Source organism: Silurus meridionalis, chromosome 17 (genome assembly GCF_014805685.1).
Source record: "Silurus meridionalis isolate SWU-2019-XX chromosome 17, ASM1480568v1, whole genome shotgun sequence".
Taxonomy (NCBI): domain Eukaryota; kingdom Metazoa; phylum Chordata; class Actinopteri; order Siluriformes; family Siluridae; genus Silurus; species Silurus meridionalis.
In genome coordinates this window covers 15,092,925-15,120,907 of record NC_060900.1, presented here as the reverse complement: position 1 = coordinate 15,120,907, position 27,983 = coordinate 15,092,925, and the positions used below count along the sequence as shown (strand labels likewise).

Genomic DNA, 27,983 nt, shown 5'->3' with positions numbered 1-27,983 from the left:
GCCTTCTTCAAAAGCCTGTAAGAAAAGCATCTGTTAGCATTATGCAATGCCTGGGAACTCCCAGCACTGCGCGCTGAGACAGGAACATGGGATCTTTCCACACATCTAAGGATTCCAAGAGAACCTTTGGGTCCTGAGCCACCACTCAAGGGGTCTAATGTGCTCAAGGCCAAGTGGAACCACATTGGATGCTGATGTCTCTGAAACTGCTTGACAGTGAACAACTGGCCTTGTTTCACCCTTCTGACAGACGTTAGGATAAACGCAATGCGGGCAGGAGACAGCTGCGCACGCATAAGGGTCAAATCTCACACAATGCCTAAGTAAGTGGTTCTCTGCAGTGGAGAAAGCACACTAATTTTGGCGTTCAGCCATAACCCTAATTTCTTTATGTGAGTGAGAACGACATCTCAATGCCAGAACAAAAGTGCTCTGATTAAGCTAGGATCACCCAATCGTCAATATAGTTTAGGACACACACTTCGTGAAGGTGTGGGGTGAGAGGGCAAGTCTGAGCGGAAGGACCAATATGGTAAGCTTCGGCGCCAAAAAGCGAACCTCAGGAACTTCTTCTGCAAACCAATGTAAGAGGAACTGCTGGAACGACGGTTACTTGGCCTCCTGAAATCTATCGTTGACCGCATACATATCGTATTCCGAAGGGGCTTGGTGAGCAGCGTCCGGGTCTTAAGGGATGATAAAACACCCGGGGAGAGATAGCTGGTCAGCGTCTCTTCAAGCCGGGGCACCGACCCATAACCACACTCTTTCAGTCCAACAATGCTTGAGTATAGAGAAACCCGAGAACTGGAGTCGAGCTGAGAATGGCTTAGCCTAGGACCTGGACACCTAAGTGTGCAGATCCGGAAAGAAGGGCAGACCCCGACATGAAGGTTAAGACGCAAGTAGCAAAAAGCACTTTCAAGCTTGCTGGATGGGCATACTTTCTGCTCATCGGCTGGCCAATCTATATCCAGCTTGACTACAGCACGGGTGACAACCTCCAATAGCTATTCATTACATATGGGTTTGATTGAACCTGAATGCTTTCGTCACAAGTGAAAAAAAAAAACGCTGAAAGGCGTGCTTTCCAAGCTTGTGAACGAGTGCCGGACCAGGCAGGTGAGGAAGGAGAAAGGGACAAGCCCGTCTCCAGACCTTCTGCCAGGTCTATCTGTGAGCCCCAGGAACTAGCATGCTGTTCTGCCTCAGCGAGAGTAGGGCCAGAACCATGAGGAGTTGGTGCACACTCCTCAAAGATTGTGTGAGTGTGTATTCCCCATAATATAGCGGGGGCAGGGAGAAACACAGTAGGTGTTTTTTTTTCTGCTTGCTTTCATTCTAAACATTTTTCAGACATTACCACTTACCAATAAGCCACACACATACTTCATGAACAAACAGAAGCTAGCGCCGGTTTTACCACATGTGATTTTTTTAATGTCTACCCTGCCGGTGGCATTCCATTGGACAGATTACACACGTGCTTTAGAGCTTGGACAAAGCTGAAGCCTTCTCAAAGCTTTGTTGACGCAGCTCGAGTTCCTGAATTGGAATCAGCTTGTTCCAGTCTGCAGCCACCTTTCTCATATTCCGTATCCAGCACCTGTGTAGGTAACCTTGCAGTGAATGATGGGAAGCTGGGACCGTGTCTTAGGAGTTAGTCTGAGCAAAAACAATAAATAAGACTAGGCTAAAAATAATGGCAGTTCTTGCAGTCCAAACTTTGCCATTTCTATTGTTCAAGCCTCAGGGTGGGTGCTGTTGTGTTGGGCCCGTGGCTGAACAGATTACAGATTACAGCTTACAGCGCACAGAGGAAATTCTCACTGACAATCCTCTATACTAGGGTCTCTGTCTGTCAGAGATAAGGGGAAGGGCCAGAAAGAAAAATATCACCATATTTGGACTCTCTTTTCAATTTTGCTTTAAATGTCGGACTAAAAAAGCCTTCTTCAGAACCATTAATAATGTCTTGCCATCAAGTGTGCAGAATAATGGTAGAAGAAAATAAGAGTAAGACAGACATCTACATTGTCAAAGGTGGAGGAGGATTTTATGCTTTTTTCCAAATGAGGTAGAGGAAGAAATGAATGATAGAAAGCACAGTGAAGAGCAGGATGAAAGAAAGAAATGGAGGAGTGTAGTACTGGAAAGTGAAGATGAAAGGACTTACAGAGCCCTGTGGATCTGCACTTAATGTGTTCATGTTTTGCGTGTGAATGTAGGGAAATAGAGAAACAGAAATAGACAAAAAATGTAATAACTATTAGAGAGAGGCCCTAGTTTGTGTGTGAAGTATGAGCAAACTACACCTGAAAGAAACATGCAAGCTAATTTATTAACACTTTATAGAGTATTCAAAACACACAGAATAACACATTGGTTGGGGGCAATTCAAAGACAATTTCATTAACAAAACCTGAAATCGTTTAACAATTTCATGGCTTAAAAAATAAAGCATCTGCTTAAAAATATAATAAGTGGCACTTTATTTTAACAAAAGCATGTTTCCTCTATTTTGAAGATACTCAGATTCAATAATAATACCATTGACGAAAATCATGCCTATTCAACATACCCAGAATATTCCACCTCCATGTCAGCAGAGGTCCCCCTCTCCTGCATACTAAGGAATAATCTTTCAAACATAACATTCTGATCCTCACCATTCTTCCATGTGGAGTGCTTTACAGCCTCGGTATTCCAAAATAAACAGAACATTCAACAAAAGTATGTGATGTTTTTAGCCAAATAATAATGCACCCTTACTTCTGCATTAATAGTGTATATTAAAGAATTTATGAACATGTTGCACATGAATATGCAGTTTTGAATTTGAATCATCTTTATTTCCGAGTATCATTGGTTGCATGTGCAAGGAATTTGTCGTTGTGTGTTGGGGCTATAAAAATTAGTAACTATAAAAAAATATAAAAAAAATTTAATAAAATAATAAATAAAGATAAAGACACTAAATACACAGTTTGTGCAGTGTATGTAAAGTAAGGCAAATAATAATGTAAGTGAGTCAGTGCCGATGATAATTTTTCCCAAATTAGTAAAAAGGTGCAAGTTGCAATATAGTGGCCATTGTTGATTGTGTTAATGTAACACATATAGAATAATGTGTGCATAAGTTCCACCCTGCTGTTAAAATCTGAAAAATAATACATGCCAAAGCCTAAAATTTCAAAAGTGAAAAGGGAATACTGGCTCATTCTTCGCTCAGATTTCTTTGTTGTAAATCACCCACAACACCCTTACTAACTGCATGCACTATTGATCTAATTGTAAATGTAAATTGGCACTCTTTCTGTGGGATCGTAGTAAATGAGGGCCAGCATGTTCTATGGGTACTTGAAATGGATGCAGATGTAAAAGCAAAACATAATACGCAGACGTAAGAGTGCGTATAGGTGTGCACCCTCGGCTGTGTGTGTGTGTGTGTGTGTGTGTCACAAGTGTTTCACCAAACGAATATAAGCAATGTACCAGTCTGACCTTCATGCTCTTAAGCACTTATTATTTTCCACCGACAGTCTTAATTACCCTCCAATCTACCTCTCTCTCTCTCTCTCTCTCTCTCTCACACACACACACACACACACACACACACACACACACACACACACACACACACACACAGTCTCTCTTTCACTATAGTGCCATTAAATATACAACTAAATTTCATATATATAGGACAGATTGTCTTCTGTCCAAATGCTTCAATATGTTAAAATGAATAGAAAATGAATGGTATGTTGGCATATGAGAATCTGCTAATAAGATTCATCCAACATAATTTTAAAGAAAACTAACAGAAAAAGTGCTAAAAAAATGTGTGCGTGTGTTTGTTTGTGTGTGTATGTGTGTGTATGTGTGTAATATATTTAAAAAATATAAATATATCAATCTGGGCTTTGAGCTGTACTGTGAAAATGCTACACATATACACAGCATTAAACAATTCATTACCAAAAAAAACCAAACAACGTAACTGCTTCAGCATCACTGCAACATTAAGTCAATGAATAAAAGTAACATAATAATAGTAATAATAATAATAATAATAATAATAATAATAATAACAACAACAACAACAACAACAACAACAACTGTATTCACTTTTAACATGAGCATGTGTTCTAGTCGCTCCAAATTAATAAATCCACTACAAATCTGCAGTTTGTCATGACAGAAAGGTTGAGGGACAAGCAGCATTTAGACACAGGTTATACGATTATCGTAATTATTTTGCACAAATGGCTTCCTGTGTTCGTTATTTGCATGCGAGTTTGTATAAAAAGCTTTTTAAAGCAACTTTCACCATCACCTTTGCCGTTGCTTCCATTAAAACTGGCTTCATTTTTGACACAGTCATCCCTCATATTTTTCACTCATATAATGTTTTGCACCCTTTTGTCCGTCACATCTTTAAATGAGCTCCACTCTGCCTTGAAGCTAATGCGCCAATTAGCCACCAACAAAATTGGTGTTTATTGATGTTGTAAAAAAAAAAAAAAAACATTAAGTGCAATACAAAAGATTAAAACCGTTTTTGATACAAGAGGTTAATGTGTGTGAACAGGTGAAGATTTGAAATATTTTTCATATTAATATTTACCCAAATTAAATTAGGTGTATATAACCGTAATTAATAAAATATGATTTGCAATCTGATTGCACCTGAGAACACTGCATCTTTAGTTTACCCTGGAAACATGAATGAATTGTAGACTAACAATTGAACATGCAGATCATCCAAAAGCCCTGAATGAGAAAGTAATTATAGAAGGCATGAGTATGATTAAGATGTTCAAAGCTCCAGAAATGTTATTTCCATTGTTTAAAAGAAATACACCATGAAACACAATCTTCTGATGTTTGCATTTGTGTCTGTATGGACATGATGTCTGCATGTGGGGATGTTTGCTATGTATGTACATAAATAATAGATTTGCCTGCGAGCCAGAATAAATAAAAAATCAAGGATTTTGTCTAATGTGTAAAACAAGGGTCTACAATCTTTTCCACCAAGAGTCAACGTAGCTGCAGGCTTTCTTTCCAGTCAAATTGGAGGCACAGTTGATAGTGGATTGGAGCCCTTTTTGAACTGATTAAACAAGAGGAAGCAGGCATGACTCCAGTCTGGTGTGAATGAAAACCTGCAGTCACTTTGTGGTCAAGATTGGAGACCCCTGATTTAACACTATATGCTGGATTTCATGTAGTCATATATGTACCAAATTTAAAGTAACGCTAGAAAATGTAATCAATACAAGCATGTTTAACAAAGAAGTGGACATTTCGAATGTCACTCAAGCATTGATCTGGTAAAATTATTGTTTATGAAACTAAAGAAATTAGAATGTGTGATGTAGTTAAAGTAAAAGTGAGTCATCACTTTCCACATCATTCCAGCCACGAAATTTGCTCCCCATGCTCATTTCTGAGTAAGAAGCTTTATTTGTCCAGAGCTCCATTAACAAAATGATAAAAAAAAAGAAAAAAGAATTAGATAGAGAGATAGAGTCACAAGCTATGAATACATTAACACTCAATTTCTAACGTTTGCTGCAAACTAACAAGCAACAGCATCTCCAAAATCACATCGACACTTTACATCTTAACTGTTTTTGAGCACTTACAAATTTAAAATCAATTCTCTTTCCTCCTAGGACTTGGGGTGAAAAGATAAAGGAGATAATGAATCGCTGAAAATACTATAAACCCTTCTATATGTGCACTTGTGGTTATGTAAGTGTGCACATAGTTTCACGGATGTGTGAGCATTAACCGATCTTGTGTCATCATATTAAATTGGATGTAATCACTTCTATTTAGAAGTTTCTCAAAGCCTGAGCAAATTGCATCATTGTTTGGACTCAAGTTCACGGATGCATTAATGAACTCCATTTGTCGATCCGACTGCTATTTAAAAAAGATGAAAACAAGTGGAGGGCTGGTATCTACAGATATAAGAGAGTAATTAGCATATGTCATTATCATCATTAGTTGATGGAATCTGACAATTTAATGATTTACAGAGTAACTGTCCATGTTTGTTTTGCAAAATAAAGCCTCCTGATGCTCGACATCTAAAAAAAGAAGTTTAATGTATAATTAGATGCAACAATAAAACTAGCTGTTTATGCTGTTTCTCCTGTGCTTAGGTAGTACACCAGCCTCTGGCTTATTTTTCTTCCTTTCTTCCTCATTAGAAGGCATTTCCTACAGTATAATTTTTCACAACAAATATTTCCTCTTTGTAGTATACTTCCTCTTTCCTTATTTCTGTAGGTTGCATTTATTAAATAAACCCAAGTATTAGATAGTATCCATTAAAAAGGTGGGCTGACAATCCATCAATACATTCCAATCATCTCAGCTAGCATATTTCAGGGGGGAAATAAATGTATTTCCATGTGCCTTTCATACAGTTTCTCAAATGACCTGAGGATATTTCTTTTAGAATATGAGCAGAAAAGTCTTGTATATAATGGATTTGTGAACATTAGGGAAAGTTTTGCCATTTTGCATGTGACCTTGTTAGAAATATGTTAATAATAGCTTATTAAATTTATTATTTAAATAAAATTGATCATATAACACTGACATTTAGTGACTATCTGCTATTTATTTGTTCTGAGCAGAAATATTTTGACTAATAAATGATTGTAGGCCATCAGGCATTAGAAGTAAAATCAGAGGTACTGATCCAAAACAAAACCACCCACCTATTAAACCATATGCAAGCACTAAGCAGAAGAAACCATCCCACTCACCCTGCTGCACGAAGGAGCCATAGACGAACCACATGGAGTTATAAAGCGTGGTAGAGGACACAGAGCCCATGGGTAGCCGTGGTGGGTTGAGCCAGTTGAGCAGGTACACTAGCGTGCCGACAAGGAGCACGGTGCCAGCAATGCACGCCCACAGCGACAGGTCAAAAGGCGCCAGGCAGGCAAACATGTCCATTGTGCGCTCAGCTTTCTTCAGCAGCACACCCACTGAGTAGTCCATGTAGCGCGTGGTGAAGTCCACTACGCTCTCTCGCTCAGGTGTGATGGTAAGTGCTGAGATCCCCACGTCTGCTCTCTAAAGGAACATAAACACACTCCAGCTAATGCACACAAAGCAGGAATACATAAATATACACATACAAAAATATACGTAAGTATATATAGTACACATATCTCCAGACTCTTCATGTAAAGGTCAAGGTATCTATGCACTTTTAGATATTTTTGTCTATGCAGATATTATTGATTTTTTTATTGATCTATTAAATCGCAATACAAAATAATATGAAAAAAAATCTATAAAAATATTAAGAGAAAGAAAAAGAGAGAGACAGAGAGAGAATGGCCATTCATACACTGTATATAAAACACTCAAAAATTACATACTGTTCAGTGTTATGGTTATAATCATTTCAATTTTCCCCATGTCACATCAAAAGAAGTGCCAAGGCATAGGACATATTTTTTCTTTACCACAATAAATAACTCAATATCAGATTGAAAAGTAAACAAACAACCAAGCATGCCTATATTTTAGCTCGAGGCTATATTGGCTGCTGCTGAATGGAAATTGCATCTACAGTGTTTAGAGGCAAGTCAGCATCCAATTTCATTTTTTTTTTTTTACTTTTTCTCTAGTTCACAAATATTCTGTGTTGTCTAGCATGGAAGAGAGAAGCCTATAGGGGCTGGTAAGAGGCTCTGTCAAGAATCATTAGCCACCAGTGCATGTGTGAGTGTCCATTTTCATTATCACTAGGCCGATGTTGAGCATCACCTGGCTGACTCTCATTAGCCAGAATAGTCACTGTGAGAGGACAGGAAGAGCTGGATGACCTCAGTGTATGCAAAGGGTTGTAGTGCCATTCACATCCTGTGGCTTTAATCATACCAGCTCACAGCACCAGAGACGCTGGCTCAATCAATTTACTATAACATTTTGTAAGGATTAAATGTGAGCCAATCACAGAAAAAAATACTGGCTTTTTGATTAGTTAGTTAGGTAAACATAGGCTTTAATTAATTTAGTATACTTGATTTTGCAAATTCATAAAAAGTTAGTCATTGCTGCATGGTAAACAAATGTACAAATTATGTACAAAAACCCTATTTCCAAAGATTTTACTAGTGATTTTACTAGTTTCCTAAACTACAGATTTACAAAACTTTTACTTTTACAGAAACACTTCCTGTGTGGCATCTGTCATCATGATTCACCATTTTATCACACTGCATGCAAGACTGGAATGCTGCTCACGCTTCTTCTGTGCTCACTAAGCACATCTGAACACATCTGGTCCAGGCTTCATAATGATTTTGCAAATTGGCCCAGACATAACATGAACACAAACTGCTTTCTCAAACTTATTTTAGAGGGGAAAAAAAACACAAACAAACAAAAACAGAAAGGGTACTCACTTAAGGTAAACAGTGCAAGCTGATAATTTTTATCCTTCTACCAACAATTAAATCACAGCTGACTAAACATGCCAATTTCACGGTCTGATAGAAGAGCGAAATGCTTAAACAGCCAGAAATGGTCATTTTTGCAGCATATTAAAGCTGTTCATAGATTGCCAAGAATAAAGAAATACTAAAATATTGTTCTCAGAGGAAAACAAATATCTAAATAATATCATAATTTGGTCTCCACAAAGAAAAGATATCCTTACAAGGAAAGAAAATAACAAAAAACTTATTCATGAAGCTAATTAATGCCATGGGTGCACCTAAACCCAATTTTCTAAATGTAATTTAAAAATGTATTCATTAATGAAAAAAAAAAAACATAAAACAGTTTTCCTTTTAGCTGTTGAGGTTTAAGTTAGATTTCGGTGCCCACGTAGCATAATTAGTTGCATTATGTTATACAGTATAACAATTTTATATTCTCAACCGTTTTATAAAATGGAAGAAGCAGCACAGGTCAATTTTTATGTAGCACCTCCTGAATAATAACAACAAATAAATTTACTACTTTATCTTGGTCAACATCTCAGTGGAATCCTGACTCTATTACAGAAACACAAGGTGAAAGGTGTGCAAATTCACTCTGGATGGTGTATTACTGTCAGGAACTTCCAGGTTGGCGGCCATCTTGCAGTTTTTACAGCGGTTCCCAACCCGGTATTTAACCACAACAAAGACATTTACTCGATGCCAGATTATCTCTCTGGCTTTTCATGTTCCTGAGATTATTCTTGCCAAGCTTCTTGTTCTTGTTCCTGATCCTGGTTCTGAACCCTTTTCTGCTCTGCCTCTTCAGTTACTGGTTTGGATTCTGGACTGCCTTTTGGTTTTCTGTTTTTGCACTGCCTTTATTGCTTTATTGCATTTACATCCTGCATTTGGGTTCTTCCATTTACCGTCCCTGACAATTACTAGTTTCAGTTAGGAAAAAGAAACATAAAAAAATGCTACGACTGAACTGAATCTGAGATTTCAAGCTGCCAAAAAAACTATGTGCTCACTGTTTTTATCTTGCTAAAATTTTGATAAACAGCAGTGTTATTTTCTGGCTGTCCAGTTGAGAAGCGGACTTGCCTTAGGGACAGGGCAGAGTGGAGAATGGTGCTGAAGAGATACTGTCAAAAGCTCAGAATAGAAAGTATCATATGATGCTGCGTAATGGCCCTGAAAATGTTTAGATGACCCCTGACTGCTAAAATATTTCTACCTTTTTTGTTTACTAGACTGTAGAAAACATTTCCCCTCCAGGTTTATCCGCATGTATGGAAACTGTGCCCCCTCCCCCTCCTTTTTTTTTATGGAGACTCAACACAGAAATCACAGAACAAGTAAGATACTGTATTACACCTACAGGGTGACTTCGGCTTTGATTTTTCTTTAGTGTTTTCTACCTGTTGGATTGATTTTTTTTAGCAGCATCTCACCTTGAACACCAGTTCTCCAATTAGACCATTCCAGCTTCCATCAGCTTGTTGGCTGCCGTATTTGTGATCAGGAGCCAAATAGATCTCGTACTTGAAGCCGAGGTAATTAGACAGAGCATCCAAAACATCGATGGCGAATCCCTGATAGTTTTTGGGCTTTCCCAACACATTCTCAGACACCATGACAAATGGTTCCTCCTGCAAGATAAAAAAAAGGACATTGTAAAATTCATTAAATGTCCAACACACTGTTTAAAGATTAAAAACATATCTTTTTAGCAAAGCCTATACATAACACACATCACATATCATAACCTTGTGCTCCAGAACATCTGATCACATGCACATTATCAACTTGTGCTGTTAATATCATGAACAGCAGCTACGCTAATTCCTCTCCACTGCTTCTCTTTCTCTCCCCATCCCGAGACACCCTGAGGTTTGGCCAGCTCCAGTCACCTCCCACCATCTTGATGATTACGGACCTTTGAAGTAGATGCCGAACTCGCAAACATCCCGAACCATCTAGAGACGTACCAGTGCCATTTGGATCCCGCTACATGTGTGGAGTTTGACATTGGACCTCCTGAAGTGTTTAAAGGCTCTGGCATGGAGAAGCTGATGCTGGATCTGTGATGATCACAAATGCTGAGCTCATAAAACTAGGAGCTACTAACCATATAGACTGTATAAGACTGCAGAAAGAACATCACTTATAATCTTATACTCTAGTAATCATGTTAGTTCTCACTCTCCAGTGTTCTGTATTGTTGAAAGATTTATGATCAAACTCTTGATGTCACCCAAATGAGGATGGGTTCCCCTTTTGAGTCTGGTTCCTCTCAAGGTTTCTTCCTCATAACATCTAAGGGAGTTTTTTCTTGCCACAGTCGCCACAGCTTGCTCATCAGGGACAAATTCACACCATTCACCTTAACTGTTGATTTGTGTAAAGCTGCTTTGAGACAATGTCTGTTGTGAAAAGCGCTATACAAATAAACCTGACTTGACTTGACTGTTATTTAATGAACTGACCCTTGTAAATACTACATAAATGTATTATACCATTCTAGCCTTGCATCATTTTTTAACCTGTCTATATTGCCTTATCTAGTATCTGGCTCTGTCGGTATGTTTACTCTGAAACCTATTTATGCCTTGGTTTCTCTGCTTAAGATCTCATATTAAATCTATACTCCTTATCTTCCGTATTATGTTTATTAGTTTCTTGCTTTAGATTTATATTTATCTCCCTTGCAAAATAAGGGTGTCTTTATAGCGTATTTCATCATGCTCTTCTTTAGATTCGTTCTGCATCAGTCATGTTTTACTTAACTTTTTCTAATCACTATTTTTCTGTTGTTTAAATGTATAGACATTGCATACAAATGAGATTCTTCTCTCTAAAATTGTGTTTAAAGAAATAACAAAAACATGAATATTGAAAAATATACAATCATATCAAAAAATACACCCTACATATTATGGTTTTACATTTTAGGATATTAGCTGGTCTCAAAATTAGGTAAATATACAACCTAATATTAATGACAATACAAGACATTATTACATGGTGTAATTATTAATTTTACAAAATCCATTCATAGTATATACGCAAAGCAGGATTATGAGCAGCCATGTGATGCTAATTTAATGGCATTGATTAATTGATCATCATCAAGTGTGACCACATGTATAAAAGCCCAAGTTTTATAAGTTTGCTGATTTGAAGCATTCAAGTGTGTATTAACACAACACCAAGGAAAAAAGACGTCAGCAATAACACTGGATAAGCAATTGTTGCCACCCATTAAAGGGTTAAAGGGCCATTTTATCATTTTATGATAAAACCCTTTAAAGTCTATCATTGTACAGTGACTAACATTATCCAAATGTGGAAAACATTCAAGACAGTTGCAAATATTATCAAGTGCAATTCTCATATAAAAATAAATAAATAAATAAACAAATAAATAAAAGAGTTACAGAGTCTACAGGCTTCATTTAATGTTAAAGTATGTTTTATGTGAAAGTTCATGACAGTACAGATAGAAATAGACAAAACAATTGTGGTTTGTTTTAAATGGTTAGCAGGAAAAGGTGTTGTAATGGCCCAGTCAAAGTCCCGATCTCAAACCTACTGAAACAACAATAAAGCCTGCTTGACTTGACTTGACTTGCTGTAACAGGACCTTAGGAGAGCTGTGGAATTGGCAAATGACCAAATGAAGGGGGAAAAACCTTAGGCCTTGTCGGCCTAACCTTAAATAGTCTCATCTAATCATGTACTGATGTGCATTTAGTCTGATACTGGTCTAATATACATTAGGAACACCCACACTTATTCATCTATAAGTCAAAATGCATAAGTGTCTGTCTTCATAATGAGTTGATAAAACCATTTTCCCAGCTGTCCGGTGAGAATCAGGCTTGCTGTGAGAACAAGGGATAATGGATACTGTCAAAAACACACACACACACACACACACACACACACACACACACACACACACACACACACACACACACACACACAAGAAATAAATACAACATGAAAAAGCAATGCAAAGCTGAAAAACCATTCAAAACAAACAAAAAAAAATAGCTTATTGTAAAATAAAAAAATTAAAAAAAACTTTTTCATTTGCTACCTGATTTAATGATGAAGTATGTAATAAAGCTTTAATGTCACTTCATGTTAATGCGGCTTCATGAACTCGGACATCATTATGTGCAGTGTCACAAGGGCATTACTGCTTTGTCACTTTCAATAAGCAGTAATGAAATAGAAAAAAACTCTTCTACTTTTGTTGTGCTGGGGTAAATCTCTGGACACAATAAAGCTAGGGGAATTGATAGAAATTCTCAAAAGTGTAATAAGCAGAAATGTGCGCAGGATGTAAAAAACCCTTTTAATGACAAGTTTAATTTTAATTGAAGTATATGTTTTTGTACCAGTTATCATAACCACAGCAGCTCCAGTTTTTACATATCACCATCACTTGGCATTCTGAATTTATTTATCCATGCAATAGAAAATGCATCTATTGTCAGATCAAAAAAAATAAATACAATAAAAGCTTAAATGAGGGGTACATTCCGACTGGTGTCACTCCAGTTAATGAATTACAACAATAAGAATAAGTTGTGTAAGCACTGATTCAAACTGGAAGATCAGTCTAGCAGTCTCTGTGGCCCTGTTCACACCCGCCCATTACCATGAGTCCTGGGTATACTTATCATAAGGTTCAGGTGTGAATAGAGTCCAGTGTATAACAAACACATTGTCATTGCACAGTTGGCACAATAGACAAGTGTGTGACTAAAACAAAGGACCTAATAATCCACCATTGCCCTATAGCCAGAAAAAGGTTAATCAAATTAAAATGTTATTGGTCACACACACATCACATAGAGTAAGACATGAAAAAAAAAAAAAAATTAATGAAAGAATTTACATATAACCATAATTTAATAGTGAAAATTTTTTTAAAGAAAATGCTTAAAGTATAGAAAGAATTTTATAAACAATTGGAAACTGTAAAGTAGAGATTGTTTATGTAAAAATGCTGATACAATATGTGCAGTTGTCTATGTAATGATCATGTAATCGTTGTAAGACTCTTTGGAAATCATGCTGAGTTCGGCATTGCAAGGCTAGTGGATGATGCTGGACCAGCAGAAATGAAAGTAACTAGTTTTTGAAGCTTCTTTCATCATCTTTTTATTTTCATTAATTTATAAGCACTGGTTGAAAACCAATGTTTAAAACAGCCCACACAGCTATTTGAAGATTTGCATGACCCTGGTGATTGGAAACAGATGCAGCAAAAAAAAAGTGTAATAAATGTGTGAATCATTGAAAAGGTCGTAAGGTTCCATCGAAAAGGTTGTGAGTAATGCTACAGTCACAGGTTACTAATTGCTGTACTATGAAGTCACCAGTAGGTGTCCCTACTACTAGTTGTCAAAATAACCTTTTTCTAAAAATGTAACTTTTGACCATCAGGTGACAGATCACAAACACAAGCACTACAATGCTAACATCTGGACATTCCTACATCTGAACACACATCCTCATGGCAATAGACGTTGCCAGCTCTTATTAGGATTGAACTGACTCCTGTTGCTTTGTCATTGCAAGTCACTTTATGTGTGTCTGTAGCTTCTTTCTTAGAGACCATTTGCACTGATTGATCCAGCTAGACAGATGGAGCTACACTGTCTCTGACCAGAGAACCAAAGATATGTGATTTGAATAAAATCAGGTCCCCCAAACCTGACTGAGTTTTTAAAAGAGCTTCTGAAAATTGTCACAGTCTTGTGTGATGGCTCTGGAGGAATTCTAAAGGTCATGCAATTAAAAAAAGAACAAAAAAGGGATAAAAAAAAAAATCTGAAGGGAAAAGTTTGTTAAGCTGACTATATTTCTCTTTTGACTTCAGAGATACTAGTCTCAACCCTTTATTGTTCACCTCATGTTTTTTAGCATAGTATATGCTAAATCTTATTGTATAATATTCTGGACACCTCACCATAAGATGTGAATGCACTTTGTAAACATCCTATTCCACATTTGGTCCCCTTTTGCTGTTAAACAAAAAATTCATGTCCAGAAACAGATGTGTACAGATGTGGCTATTAAAAAATGTGTGTCAGGGGAAAACTGATCCCACAACTTGTTGGAAAAAAAGTGAAAAGTAGTGAAGTTCTCTGGCACATGATGTACATTACCATTAGGGGGTTGTAGGGATTTGTGCTCAATCAGCCACATGAGCTTTATTAAAGTCAGATACTAGTGTAATAGGACAAAGGGATGAGGTACAGTCAGAGTTCCACCTAATGCCAAATATATTTAAAAGGGTTGAGGTCAGCACTCTATAGCAGGCCACTCAAAAACTTCCGCAAGCATTATCTTCATTAAGCATTGTCATTCTGGAAAAAGCTTGGGTCTCCTAGTTCCAGTGAAGGTAAAATGTAATGCTACCATATTCAAATCCTGTACAATTGTGTTCCTCCAACTTTGTAGTACTGCAAATGTCAGATATTCCTTTTGTTAATTTCATCCAGGTAGTGTAGTTGAGATCAGTACTTATTATTATTTTTTTTTACATTTGACAGCTATAACTACAGTATCTAAATATTTTGTATGCAAATACATAGTGTAACTAAAAAAAAGAAACAAAGAGAAAATCCTTTCTTATTTTTATTAAAAATGAATACATTAATTAATTTGAAAAAGGGTCATGATGTGATGTGAAAACTGTGATGTGTTCAGTCAGAAACAATTAGCCTTTATCAACTTTCTATTTTATGCCTTTAAAATATACTCCAGTAAAGATACCACTTCAGCTTAATTAATGCAAAAGCTTGTCAGATGAAGTGGATGACAGAGCCAGGGCAAAAGCATTTTTATTCCAACTCAAACAATCAGAAATAGGTTTTATTTTTCCCCATGAAAAATTATTTGGTTTTTATGTTCCTGCAGAGTGCACTTGCTTAATGATGGCTTCTGTAAGAGACGGCACTCTTCCTTAGAGTTTAAGACTTAAACCAAGAGATAAAGTAATCTTCAATTTGGCTTCTGATCACTTCATTTGCATTAAAGACAAAGGCATTTGAGTGGCTAGTGCTGCAGAAGACAAGAATGAAAAAAAAAAAGTATGAGGGATCACACAGGTTAGGAGGTAAAGAAGTGACAGCCTATTGCAGCTTACAGACAGAAGTTTAATCAACTTTGCAACTTTTATAATCTTAAATCTATTGTCAAGTGTTCATATGACAAGTCTGCTCTCAAAAACACCCTCGAAGACATTCAAAATGTACGTAAGCGCTTATAAGACATTATTTCCTATCATTCAATCTATTAAATCATAATCTATATATATATAATGTTCCAGATTGATACCTATAAGTATTCAGTCTGGTGAAAATGGATTAAAAAGCAAAAGACTGAAGCAACAACAGGAAGCAAATAAAAACTTTATGTTAGGAAACAACTGCATTTAAAGGATGAACAACACTTAATTACCTACTTTATTTAGATAGACATGCAACTGCAATAAACTATAAGTCCTTTCAGACCTAGGTCCTAATTTTTCTTCAGTTTCATTAAAACCACTCTCACTTTTGCATCAAACGAACAAATAAATAAAATACATTATCTTAATCAAACCTTTGGCATCCACTGAAGTCATAATTAAAATTAGTCTGCAATTACCAAGTATGAAATTCAATTTGCTAATATCTATTTGGGAGCAAACATTAATTTAATATATCTATTATGCAACAAATAATTACTATGTATTTGTTTAGCAGTGAAATTATTGCATGTTTTATTATATAAAAACATTCAGTCCACCAGTACACTCTTTTATTTTTATTGTGTACTCACTTTTCACACTGGTTACTGCTTGTTTTTTTTGTTTATTGGATAAGATTTTGGATATAATGTCTAGTAAGAAATACACCGACCAGGCATAACATTATGACCACCGATCAAGAATAGCATTATGACCACCTGCCTAATGTTGTGTTGTTCCCACTTTTGCAACCAAAACAATCCTGGCCTGTCGAGCATTAATACCTTCGGCCCCCACGTGCATAAATGATCATTGGCCACCCATGACCCTGTGGCCGGTTCACCACTGTTCCTTCCTTGGACCACCTTTGATAACCATTGACCACTGCAGACCACAAACATCCCACAAGAGCTGCTTTTTTGAAGATACTCTGATCCAGTTTTAACACATCAACTTTGAGGACAAAATGTTCACTTGCTGCCTAATATATCCCACCCCAAGAGATGGAAAGTAATAAAGTACAAATACGTTGTTACTGTACTAACTGTAAGTAGATTTTTCTGTTGTCAGCACTATTCACTATTTATTCTTTTGACAACTATTTACTTTTACTTATTACATTTTTACACAAAAATCTGTACCTTTTACTTCTAACAATTTCAAACCAGGCTTTTAAATCTATTTGGTGACATGATCAATAGTTTTTACTTCTACTTGAGTGAAGGATGTGTGTACATTTGCCATCTCTGCCCCGCCCACTAACAGGTACCATGATGAAGAGATACTTAGTGTTATTCACGCACTGGTCATAATGTTATATGGTAATAATATTATGCCTGGTCGGTGTTACTAGTTAATAATGTGCACAACAGTCAAGTTTCATACAATACAAGCAGCTGTCAATAGCCATAGGTGTGTTTTTGAATCTCATACTGTATCTGCAACTAAAATTTTCCAATCACTCTGTTGAATTTATTTTTCGCTGTGATTGACTCAGTGAGTAAATAAGCAGAGAAATGTCTCACTGCCTGATACTGGAACTGCACAGCATCTCTGACCACATGAACTCTCTACTCACCACTGATGTATAAGAACCAGACTCCACAACAGCTTCTTGCCTGAAGCAGTGACGATACACAACACACTACAGCCTCTCAGCACTCACCTGATTTCATTAAAACCATCCCAGCATTTACCACTGTACAATCTTGACTGCACATCTGCTATGTGACACTTTTAACTGTCATGAAACCCTTCATTTTAACTTACTTCTACCTCTGACTTGATATTGCTGCAGCAAGCTCTTCAGTCTTTCCAGACAATTGTTTGGACTAGTCCTATCAAGCAACACTGTCCTGTTGTCCTGTTTATTTGATAGGCACTGTCCTGTGTACTTACTGTCCTGAGTATTTATTCCATATGTTGCACTTGTCTCTCACTGGCAGGTATGTGCACTTTATGTAGTCCAGTGTACTGTGTGACTGCACTGCTACTGTATGTCTTGGAGAAATGACATTTCATTCCGATGTCTATAAGCTGCACTGAGGAATGGAAGTAAAAACCAACTTGACTTGTGTGTATTTGTTTGTGTGTGGGTAGGTGGGTGGCTCTGTATTTTCTTTTGGCAGAAAAGGGTGATGTTGGTACAGATGTGTGGACATGTCTGTGGTATTAGCTGTAGTGTTTTATATATATTTAGTATATACATGTACTTTTTCAGGATAGTAAATGTGGGCTTGATTAAGTTAAATGTTTGTTGCACCTTACATAATGTAAACAGTACTTTATGACAAATAACCTACCTTTTATGAAGCCTGTTGATATGTAGATGTATTAAATCAAGACTCTTGTGCCAAATAATCTATATAGAATATGCTTATTTGTTACACCCATAATCACAATACGTCTATTCTAACACAATACTAAGATATCTTAATATCAAAATTAATCAAATTCCAAAAAGGGACACAATAAGCTCATCTATTTTCTCTCAACTTGTTCTACAAGTGGTAAAAATGATTTTAGATGTTCTAACAGGCACATCTTGCAATGAATTACAAAAGAGTTTTAAACAAATAGACACATGCCAAAAACCCATGCATCCAATCCTCCATATTTTAAAAACACATATACAACAATGGGTTGCATAAGAGCTTCGAGCCTATCCGAAACCTTACAAGGCAGGGGACATCCAGGACAGGGTGCCAACCCATAGCACACATAACACACACAAAAATACCACAGGCTAATTGGAAATGCTAAACAGTCTACAACATGTTTTTTGACTGAGGGAGAGAAGAAACCCCTGGAAGTATGAGGAGAACAACAAAATACCACACATACTGAACAGAGATGGGATTTGAACCTCCAATCGGTAAAAAAAAGTGAAATTCCATCGGAAAACAAATTCCATATACATTTGCTATCAAGTCACTAAAATATTTATAATCACTAACCATGATACACTGGAGGTATATAAAGCATTACACTTGAGTACCCCGAGACTACTCACCACTGCAAATTTTTTACACATTTGCTATTACCCACACCTTTAAGGCATAACTATGTTCTCTAATTTTAATCTCAGTGCCACAAAAATCGATCTTAAATATAATGCTTCTCACTAACAAATTACTTAAAGCATCACTGACAGCACACAATGTTCCCCGACCCTCTTTTACATGACAGCTCCTATCACCCAACGCCTTGTACTCACCACTGCTGTGTGGTCGGCAGTGACTGCGCCAGTAAAAGCAATACTTCACTGCTTATTTTTCATATTGGCTTTAATAATTCCCTATCGATGAATGGAGAGTTTCTGGGAATGTCAGGCAGATTTATTTCAGAGAAGGCATTATTGACTGTATGCTGGCTGCACATTAAGCCAGTGCTTTCTAATCCACACCAGGCCCACCTCGCTCAATAAGCTATTAGTGGGAATGTGGACATGCATGCCAAGGTTCACAGCAGCCAAAAGGCGCCATCTATCAGAGTTCCTCAGAGGAGATGCTGACGTATGTTACTATCACTTCCATTGAAACTTTGGGCCATTTCAAAGTATGTCATTTGGTTTTACTCTAGCATCATCTATCCTTCATCTAAGGTTAACATGTGGAATTCACCAGTGGGAGGAAGCTTGCATTAAATCCCTTCTTGTTGGAAATGTCTTACATTAATATACACATTGAATTGTTTGAGATTGAAATTTGTCACAGGAAAAAATTAGATCAAAGTTAAACAGTATATACATAATTACCATATTGTACAGCAAAACAGGAGAAAGCTTGGAAATATAATTGTAAGTACTGTATCTACTGTATGTCTCTATCATTTTTTCTTCTACTCTCCAGTGTTTCCTCACATATGGATGACGTTGAAAGTGTATAGCAATGCATTTCCTCCTAAATCAGGCTTATCCCTGGGATCTGTTTCTTTTAGGATCTTTTGCATCGCTCTCTCTCTCTCTCTCTCTCTCTCTCTCTCTCTCTCTCTCTCTCTCTCTCTCCCTCTCTCTCTTTCTTTCTCTCTCTGGCACACTGCTTTTACCCACAGTGACAGTGATGCAGACAAGAATAGCACTGGGGTAGCGGGATGCTGACAAGCTCCATGGCAGTAGCAGTGTTTCCCTGCCAGTCTGCCAATGTCTTGAGCAGCTCCACACCCTCGACTCAGTTGCCTATCAGAAACTACATGTTAGCATGGCTATAAATCCTGACACCATAGTCACTGGGGCACTCAGTTACATCCAGTGAACTCATGAACCTCCAAGACCTCTGTGACTAATCTGTCTGCCACCAAGAGTAAATGTTTTTTTTTTCCATTTATGTCAAGCTTAAATTTATAAAAGACAAAATTTCCCATGAGGGCAAACTCCCTTCTTTTTTAAACACATATTGTTTTATTGCAGGGAACTTGGGAACTCATCAAACATTTGTTTTCTTTCTCCTTATTCCCTGAATCATAGGAGGTGTTTTTAATAAAGAATTATAATTGGAAAGGGTAATTTTCCACTTAAATATTTCATGAGTTCATTGGTCTCTATGGGAAGGCAATAGGTCAACAGCTGGATAGTGCAAGAGTAAGCTTTAAATAACTTAGTGTTATTAATTATGAGTGTTTGAACAGAACTCAAGGTTTGAACTTCACACCTCAATTCACAGTAATATAGGACCTTAATTTTAGGCCTCATTATAGTTGAACCAGTGAACAGTGTTACTTTTTTTATTTAAAAACGTGTTTCGTTGGGACTTTTCATTTCAGTTTTACTTTCCAATGCTTCGCTCTATAATAAGTATCACTCTGATAAAATTAATTCTATAATATTATTTCAACATTAATATATGTATATTATTTTGGGATAAAGCAGTAGCAAACCACTTACTTTTTAAAACTGTAACAAATTACAAATAAATAGGAAAACATTTTTAAATCACAGGTTTTTGGGGATAACTACAGTATGACAATTTCCAGTCTGTTTTCTGGCCTCATTAAAGCAATAAATCTGCCCATTGAAAGCTTACTTTTTGATATATTATAAAAAAAATTAGTGTTCTTGACAGTGTGTGTTAATTCTTATACTCTTTTCTATTTATAGACAAACTGAAAAACTGGTTAAGTCTACAATATTCCCTAATGAAGACAACACATACCTAGTTTTCCATCTAATGTCTACAAAACCACAGGCTACTACTACTACAATGCTATACAACAAGTGACTGAATGTGTCAAGTGTCTTTCCCATTATGTAAAGATAAAACAGAGATTTTATCTGGCATAAGAAATGAAAGAGAAAAAGTTTAATTTGGGCGGTATTCAAAGCCTGTGACTTAAGTCCAAATCAGATTATGCAAAACGTCTTTGTGTAGTTCACGCTTCCTAGGGTGCCATATTTTTCTAAACAGATGTTTTTAATGGCATCTATACAAATGGTTTTAAACACATGCATTTCCCTATCAGCTGAAAAAAATCATTTGAGAGATAATGTGGACTAAAGAAAATTCCACTTCTTTTTTTCTTTGCTGTCAAATCTTAATTGTACACACAACTATAGTTCGCCAAAAGAAATGCTTAAGGTAATGAAATCATTATGTTTGTGCAGGATGTAAAGGATTTTATTGTATTTTAGTTTATTATTCTGAATTGGCAAAGTATGACAATAATGACAATGATTTTCTTCAATAAGTTTTCTTTGCTGTTGCCAAAGATTGAAGAATAATCTCACCAAGCACACATCTGCTATGTTCACAGCTTTCTTTAATTTAATTAATGTAATGGATGAACTTAATTTGCTTTAACTTTATATATAAAAAACTGTCCTTGAAATAAACATCTCTCTCTGATTAGGATGCTATCTCCTTTAATGTCCTTTTATAGACGTTGAAGAGTGGTACCATTATTTAATTTGTATTCATATATAAATAGTTAATATTGGATTTAAGAAGTATACTTTATTGGGTTGTTTCAACTCAAACATTTTTCATGACTTCTTTATATTTGGCTTTTCCCATTAGGGGCCACAGCGGATCATCCATCTTCATACCCCTCTGTTCTCTACATCTGCCTCTTTCAACCCAACCACCTGCATGTCCTCCCTCACCACATCCATAAACCTTCTCTTTTCCTCCCTCTTGGTGGCTCCATCCTCAGCATTCTCCTACTGATAAATGGCATGTCCCTCCTCTGCACATGTCCAAACCATCTCAATCTCGCCTCCCTCACCTCGTCTCAGAAATGTCCTACATGCGCTGTCCCTCTAATAAACTCATTTCTAATCTTGTCCATCATCATCCAGCTCTACCTCCTGTCTTTTAGTCTATGCCACTATCTCTAAATACATACAACATTGCAGGTCTCACCACAGTCCTATAAACTTTCCCTTTCACTCTTGAAGATACCCTTCTAAAAGAAATCACTCCTGCCACTCTTAACCAACCACTCCACCCTGCCTGCACTCTTTTCCTCACTTCTCTAATACACTCTCCATTACTTTGCACTGTTGACACCAGGTACCTGAACTCCTCCGCCTTCTCCACCTCTTCTCCCTGCAACCACACCACTTCACTGCCGTCCCTCTAATTCAAACACATGTACTCTGTCTTAATACTACAATTTCTGATCTGCTATATGCACATCAATCAATCAGTATGGCTCGTTAAGCTCTAGATCCTAAAGACAAAAGACCTTGTCAGACATCTTAGCATAATTCTCACATAAAAGTTGGATCTTAATTTAGAACTTATATTAAAGCAGTAACTAAATCAGCCTTTCACAAAGCATAAGTAAATGCAGATTTATTTTCTAAACAAACTGAATAGGGGACCATCATTAAAAAAAAAACATTAATGCAGCCTAAAATGCATACCAGAACAAAAACAGACCAGCACATCACACATCTGATGCTCAGATCCTTACAGTGACTTCCAGCTCATTACAGAATTGATTATAAAGTACTGCTACTTGTTTACAAATCATTTAATGGCCTTGGAGCCAAATTCATCTCTGACACGCTTAAAAAAACAGACCTCAGAAGCCTGTTCAGATCATTAGAGGCTAGTCAGCTAATAGTGCCAAGACAATATCACAGGCATCCATGGCTCACAAGCTAATAGTTAATTGGACAGCTGATTTCAGGAAGTGCAATGCTCTACTGCAAGAATGCTCAGCTGTAGGTTTTTTGTTTCTTGGATAAAGCATATTCTAAGAAGAAATTTTTCTTTAAACCCCTTAGTCGTCAGCGCCTTGCCCGTGCGACAATATCCCATTGTTCTCAGGTGTTAATGTTTAGCAATAGATTAAAGGGAGAAGAGTAACCATGGCTAAATATACATCATTCTAAAGGTCTAAAGTCATCATAAGATGATGTAATGGCATCAACAATCCACCTGCTCAGAGTCTGTTTATTAGCTGATCAGTCTTCCTCCAAGGACTCATACTGTGGACGTAGGTGTCCAGTGTGTGCACCAAACAGAGCTGGTTCATTTTTTTCTGGTCTGGGGCCTGGAACGGAGAAGAATAGAATGCCTGTAACCTTGAAGATGTAACCCATATGGGGGTACAGAAAGAGAGCAGGATCTGGTCCGCCATCCTGCACAGGGTTCGTGAACGCAAACCTCTTTGATGGTTGTTGTAGGAGACCACTGCAGTGTTGTCCATATGGCGATGAACGTGGTGACCTCTGAGGTGTGAGAGGAAATGCTTCAAAGCTAGAAGCACGGCCAGCATCTCTAGGCAGTTGATGTGCCAAAGTAGATGGGGCCCTTCCTACAGACTTTGGGGTAGAGCGACTACTCATGATTGCTCCCCACCCCATGAGGGACACATCCATTGTTAGCGTTTTGCGATGACTGGGGACTCCCAGCACGGGGCCTAGAGACACGAACCCTGGATCTCTCAAAAAATCGAAGGCACGTAGGCATCGCCGCGTGACCTTGATGGTGCGGAAGGTTTTGCCCCTCCATGAGAACCCACTGGTCCTTAGCCACCACTGAAGGGGTCTCATGTACAGCAAGCCAAGTGGAATAAAACTGAATGCAGCTGCCATAAGCCCCAGCAGTTTTTGGAACTGTTTGACAGCGAGAGGCTGCCCTTCTCTGACCTTCCTGACAGCCATAAGGAAGGCCACAATGCAGGCAGGGGAAAGCTGCACGTGCAAAGTAGTCGAATCCTATATGACAATGAGATAGGTGGTTCTCTGTAATGATCAAAGCACACTCCTCCCAGTGTTCAGCCTGAAGCCCCAACACCTTCATGTGGGCGAGAAGAACATCTTAATAGCAGACCGCCAACTGCTCTGATCGAGCTAAGATCAACCAATCGTCGATGTAATTGAGGATGCAGATGCCCTGGGACCTCATGTAAACCAGAGCCGCATCCACACATTTTGTGACGGTACGGGCGAGAGGACCTCAAGAACTTCCTGTGAGAGGTAGGATGGATACATGAAAGTACACATCCTTTAGATCTACCGTGACAAACCAGTCTTTGGATCTGATTTGAAGCACAACCTGCTTGAGGATCAGCATCTTGAACCTGAGTGTTATGAGAGAGCTGACGTAGATCTAAGATAGGGCGCAACCCTTCGTCCTTTTTGAAAACTATGAAGTACCAGCTGTAGAACCTGGACTCTCATTCTGATGGAGGGACCACCTTGATGGCCTCCTTCCTTAGGAGAGTGTTTACTTTCTGTTCCATGACCAGATCCCATGAAAACAGGGAGGAGACCCAAACTGAATCAAGTAAACTTGGGTATCTGACCTCTGGTGTGCCTAGATCCAGGGCAGTGTCCTAAAACGACTCTAAGGGCTTTGAGGAAAGCGGCGAGATCTCCTGGACCACAACGATGCCGGGTGGAGACCAAAGAGAGAGTTTGCTGGAGCTGGCTGTGCCCTGAAGCACCAAGAACCCTGAAGTCTTTGTACCTTCCACCCGTATGGGAGGTGGAGGGCTGCGGTTGGGGCTGCGCCCGCCAAGCAGCCCCATTTGAGCGGCATGGGAGGTACCGCTGGAAGAAGAAGAGGTTAGTGGGGCATCCAGCAGTACAGCCTTGTCTCTCTCAGACATCTCTGACAGAGTGAGCCACAGGTGCCTTTGTGTGGATACCAGGGCAGCCATAGATCGGCCAATGGCCCTAGCGGTCTCTTTAATCTCTCTAAGAGCAAGATCAGTTATCTGGTAAAGCTCGTCAAAATGGCTGCCTGGGGCATCTCTCAGCTCTAACTCATGCAGCAGGTCAGCCTGATATGCCAATACAAAGCAGCTTGACCTTCCGAAGCATAAGCTTTACCCACAAGCACCAATGTATTGCGTATGGGCTTTGTGGGTAGTGTCGAGGTCTTAAAGAAGGAGGCGATCCAGGGAGAGAGGTAGCTCGCAAGCATCTCTACAACCTGTGGCATTGCCTCAAACCCATGTTCTTTCCACCCCATTATGTGGGAATACACAATGAAACTGGGGCCGAAAAAGGCTTAACCCATGACCTGGACACCCTGGAGAAAGGAAGACCCCGATGCGGAGGTTGTGACACTGGTGTCAGAAAGTGCTCATCTAATTTACTGGATGAAAGCACTTTCTGCTCATGAGCCGGCCAAGTTATATCGAGCTTGGCAATGGCACGTGTTACAACCTCCATAAGCTCCTTGAATCTGGTATCGCAGAGAGAAAGCTGTGAATATCCCTCTGTAATATATCGGGGGCACAGCCGGAAAGTGTACTTCACTTGCTTTCATTTTCTTTTTTTTTTAAACGATATGACAGACAACACAACACCTAGAGCGCTTTATGAACAAACAGAAGCTGATGCTGCCTCACTCCATATGCATTTAATACTTCCTGGTCATGACATCACCCCATCGATGACAGCCAGCGTCCAATTTTTGACTCATTACACACATTATTTCAGAGCGTGCACTCGGGCGCGTTCCCAAACCGTTTTGGAATCAACCCAGCTCGAGTTCCTGAAAGGGAACCTTAAGTTTTTTTTGTACTAAAGAAGGAATAGAAAAGGCTGTATGATTGAAATGAAAGAAGAATTAAGGCTGTATGAATGAACTGAATGAAACATAATTTTTGAAACTATTAGTGACTTAAATCAAATTCAGTATTTAAAAAAATCTAAAGAATTCTGGATGAAAAACATGGATACAGAACACCTTATAAATGGTGGCAAATATAACACAATATGACACACTTAATATACAATAATTAGGAAGAGCAGTGTATGCTTTTTTATTTTAAACATGCACAATTTTATCGCACCCACACACACACATCCGCGCACGCACGCACTTATATGATGCTAATATATAAAATACTAATAATCTATTGTTAATATAATGTTATAGTGGTTGGCAATTTAGTACCCCATACATGTGAAACAAGCAGATTATGTTTTTTTATTTATTTATTTATTTATTTTTTTACCAGGGGAACAGAAGGTTCAGTAAGATTCTGATATAATCATAGCAGCGTTTTGTTTTCTCACAAATAACAAACTAGAGTATGAAAAAGCCCTAAAGTCGTTTAAGAAGCATACATTTTAAAGTAACAGATTTCAGTTAGTTTAATTATCGCTTGGTGGCAGCATGCACTACATTCCATCAATGTAAAAGTATAATAACATAATAACTTGTGATAGTCAATACAACATCTGATTAAAGTATTATATCACAATTCACTACTGGAAAAAATACTTTCATGATTTCTAAAATACAATGTTAGATTTATGATGATACATTTCTTCTTCTTCTTCTTCTTCTTCTTCTTCTTCTTTCAGCTTCTCCTATTAGCGGTCGCCACAGCGGATCATCCGTCTCCACACCCCCCTGTCCTCTACATCTGCCTCTGTCACACCAACTACCTGCATGTCTTCCTTCACCATGTCTACAAACCTCCTCCTTGGTCTTCCTCTTTTTCTCATTTCTGGTAGCTCCATCCGCAGCATTCTCTTACCGATATACCCCATGTCCCTCCTCAGCACATGTCCAAATCATCTCAATCTCACCTCCCTCACCTTGTCTCCAAAACGTCCTACATGAGCTGTCCCTCTAATAAACTAATTTTTAATCCTGTCCATCCTCGTCACTCCCAACGAAAACCTCAACATCTTCAGCTCTGCTACCTTCAGCTCCACTGACTTACTCCTACTGACTTTCATTCCCCTTCTCTCCAGCGCATACCTCCACCTCTCCAGGCTCTTCTCCACCTGCTCCCTACTCTCACCACAAATCACAATATCATCCGCAAACATCATAGTCCATGGAGACTCCTGTCTGACCTCGTCTGTCAACCTGTCCATCACCACTGCAAACAAGAAAGGGCTCAGCGCCGATCCTTGATGCAGTCCAACCTTCACCTTGAACCAGTCTGTTGTTCCTACTGCACACTTCACTGCTGTCACACTGTCCTCATACATGTCCTGCACCACCCTCACATACTTCTCTGACACACCTGACTTCCTCATACAATACCACAACTCCTCTCTTTGCACCCTGTCGTACGCTTTCTCAAAATCCACAAACACACAATGCAACTCCTTCTGACCTTCTTTATACTACTCCATCAACATTTTCAAAGCAAATAAGTCGTCTGTGGTGCTCTTCCTCGGCATAAAACCATACTGTTGCTCACAGATGGTCACCTCTTCTCTCAGCCTGGCTTCCACTACTTTTCCCATAACTTCATGGTGTGACTGATCAGCTTAATTCTCCTGTAGTTACTGCAGGTCTGCACATCTCCCTTATTCTTAAAAACCAGTACCAGCACACTCCTTCTCCATTCTTCAGGCAGCCTCTCACCTTCAAAATATTTTACCAGATTGTTAATCAATCTGGTTAAAACCTCCACTTTCATCTCTCCTAAACATCTCCATGCTTTTATGGGTATGTCATCTGGTTCTACTGACTTTCCACTCTTCATCCTCTTAATAGCTGCTCTCAACTCCTCCTTACTGATCCTATCCTCTTCCTAGTTTACCATCTCTACACCATCCAACCTTCTTTTTTTCTCATTTTCCTCGTTCATCAGCTGCTCAAAATACTCCATCCATCTTCTCAACACACTCTCCTCATTAGTCAACACATTTCCATCTCCACCCTTTATTGCTCTAACTTGCAGCACATCCTTTTCAGCTCGGCCTCTCTGCCTGGCCAATCTGTATAAATCCTTTTCTCCCTCCTTAGTGTCCAACTTCTCATACAGCTCCTCATATGCCAAAACCATCCTACAGACCACCATTCATTGCTGCCTAGCTACACTGTCCCCTGCCA

At 38.3% G+C, this 27,983-nt stretch overlaps 1 protein-coding gene across 5 annotated transcripts in view; it reads right to left on the bottom strand.

Annotated features, from left to right (window-relative positions):
- grid2 (glutamate receptor, ionotropic, delta 2) overlaps positions 1–27,983 on the bottom strand; it is a 464,217-nt gene that overhangs the window by 72,127 nt on the left and 364,107 nt on the right. For all 5 annotated transcript variants that reach the window (XR_006928288.1, XR_006928287.1, XM_046871162.1 and 2 more), the window contains 2 exons: positions 9,920–10,117; positions 6,789–7,101 (listed from right to left, as the gene is read on the bottom strand). Coding sequence is in view for 3 of the 5 variants with exons in the window: in XM_046871162.1 (XP_046727118.1) it covers positions 6,789–7,101; positions 9,920–10,117 (511 nt within the window). In the remaining 2 variants the exon portion in view is untranslated. The remainder of the gene's footprint in view (positions 1–6,788; positions 7,102–9,919; positions 10,118–27,983) is intronic.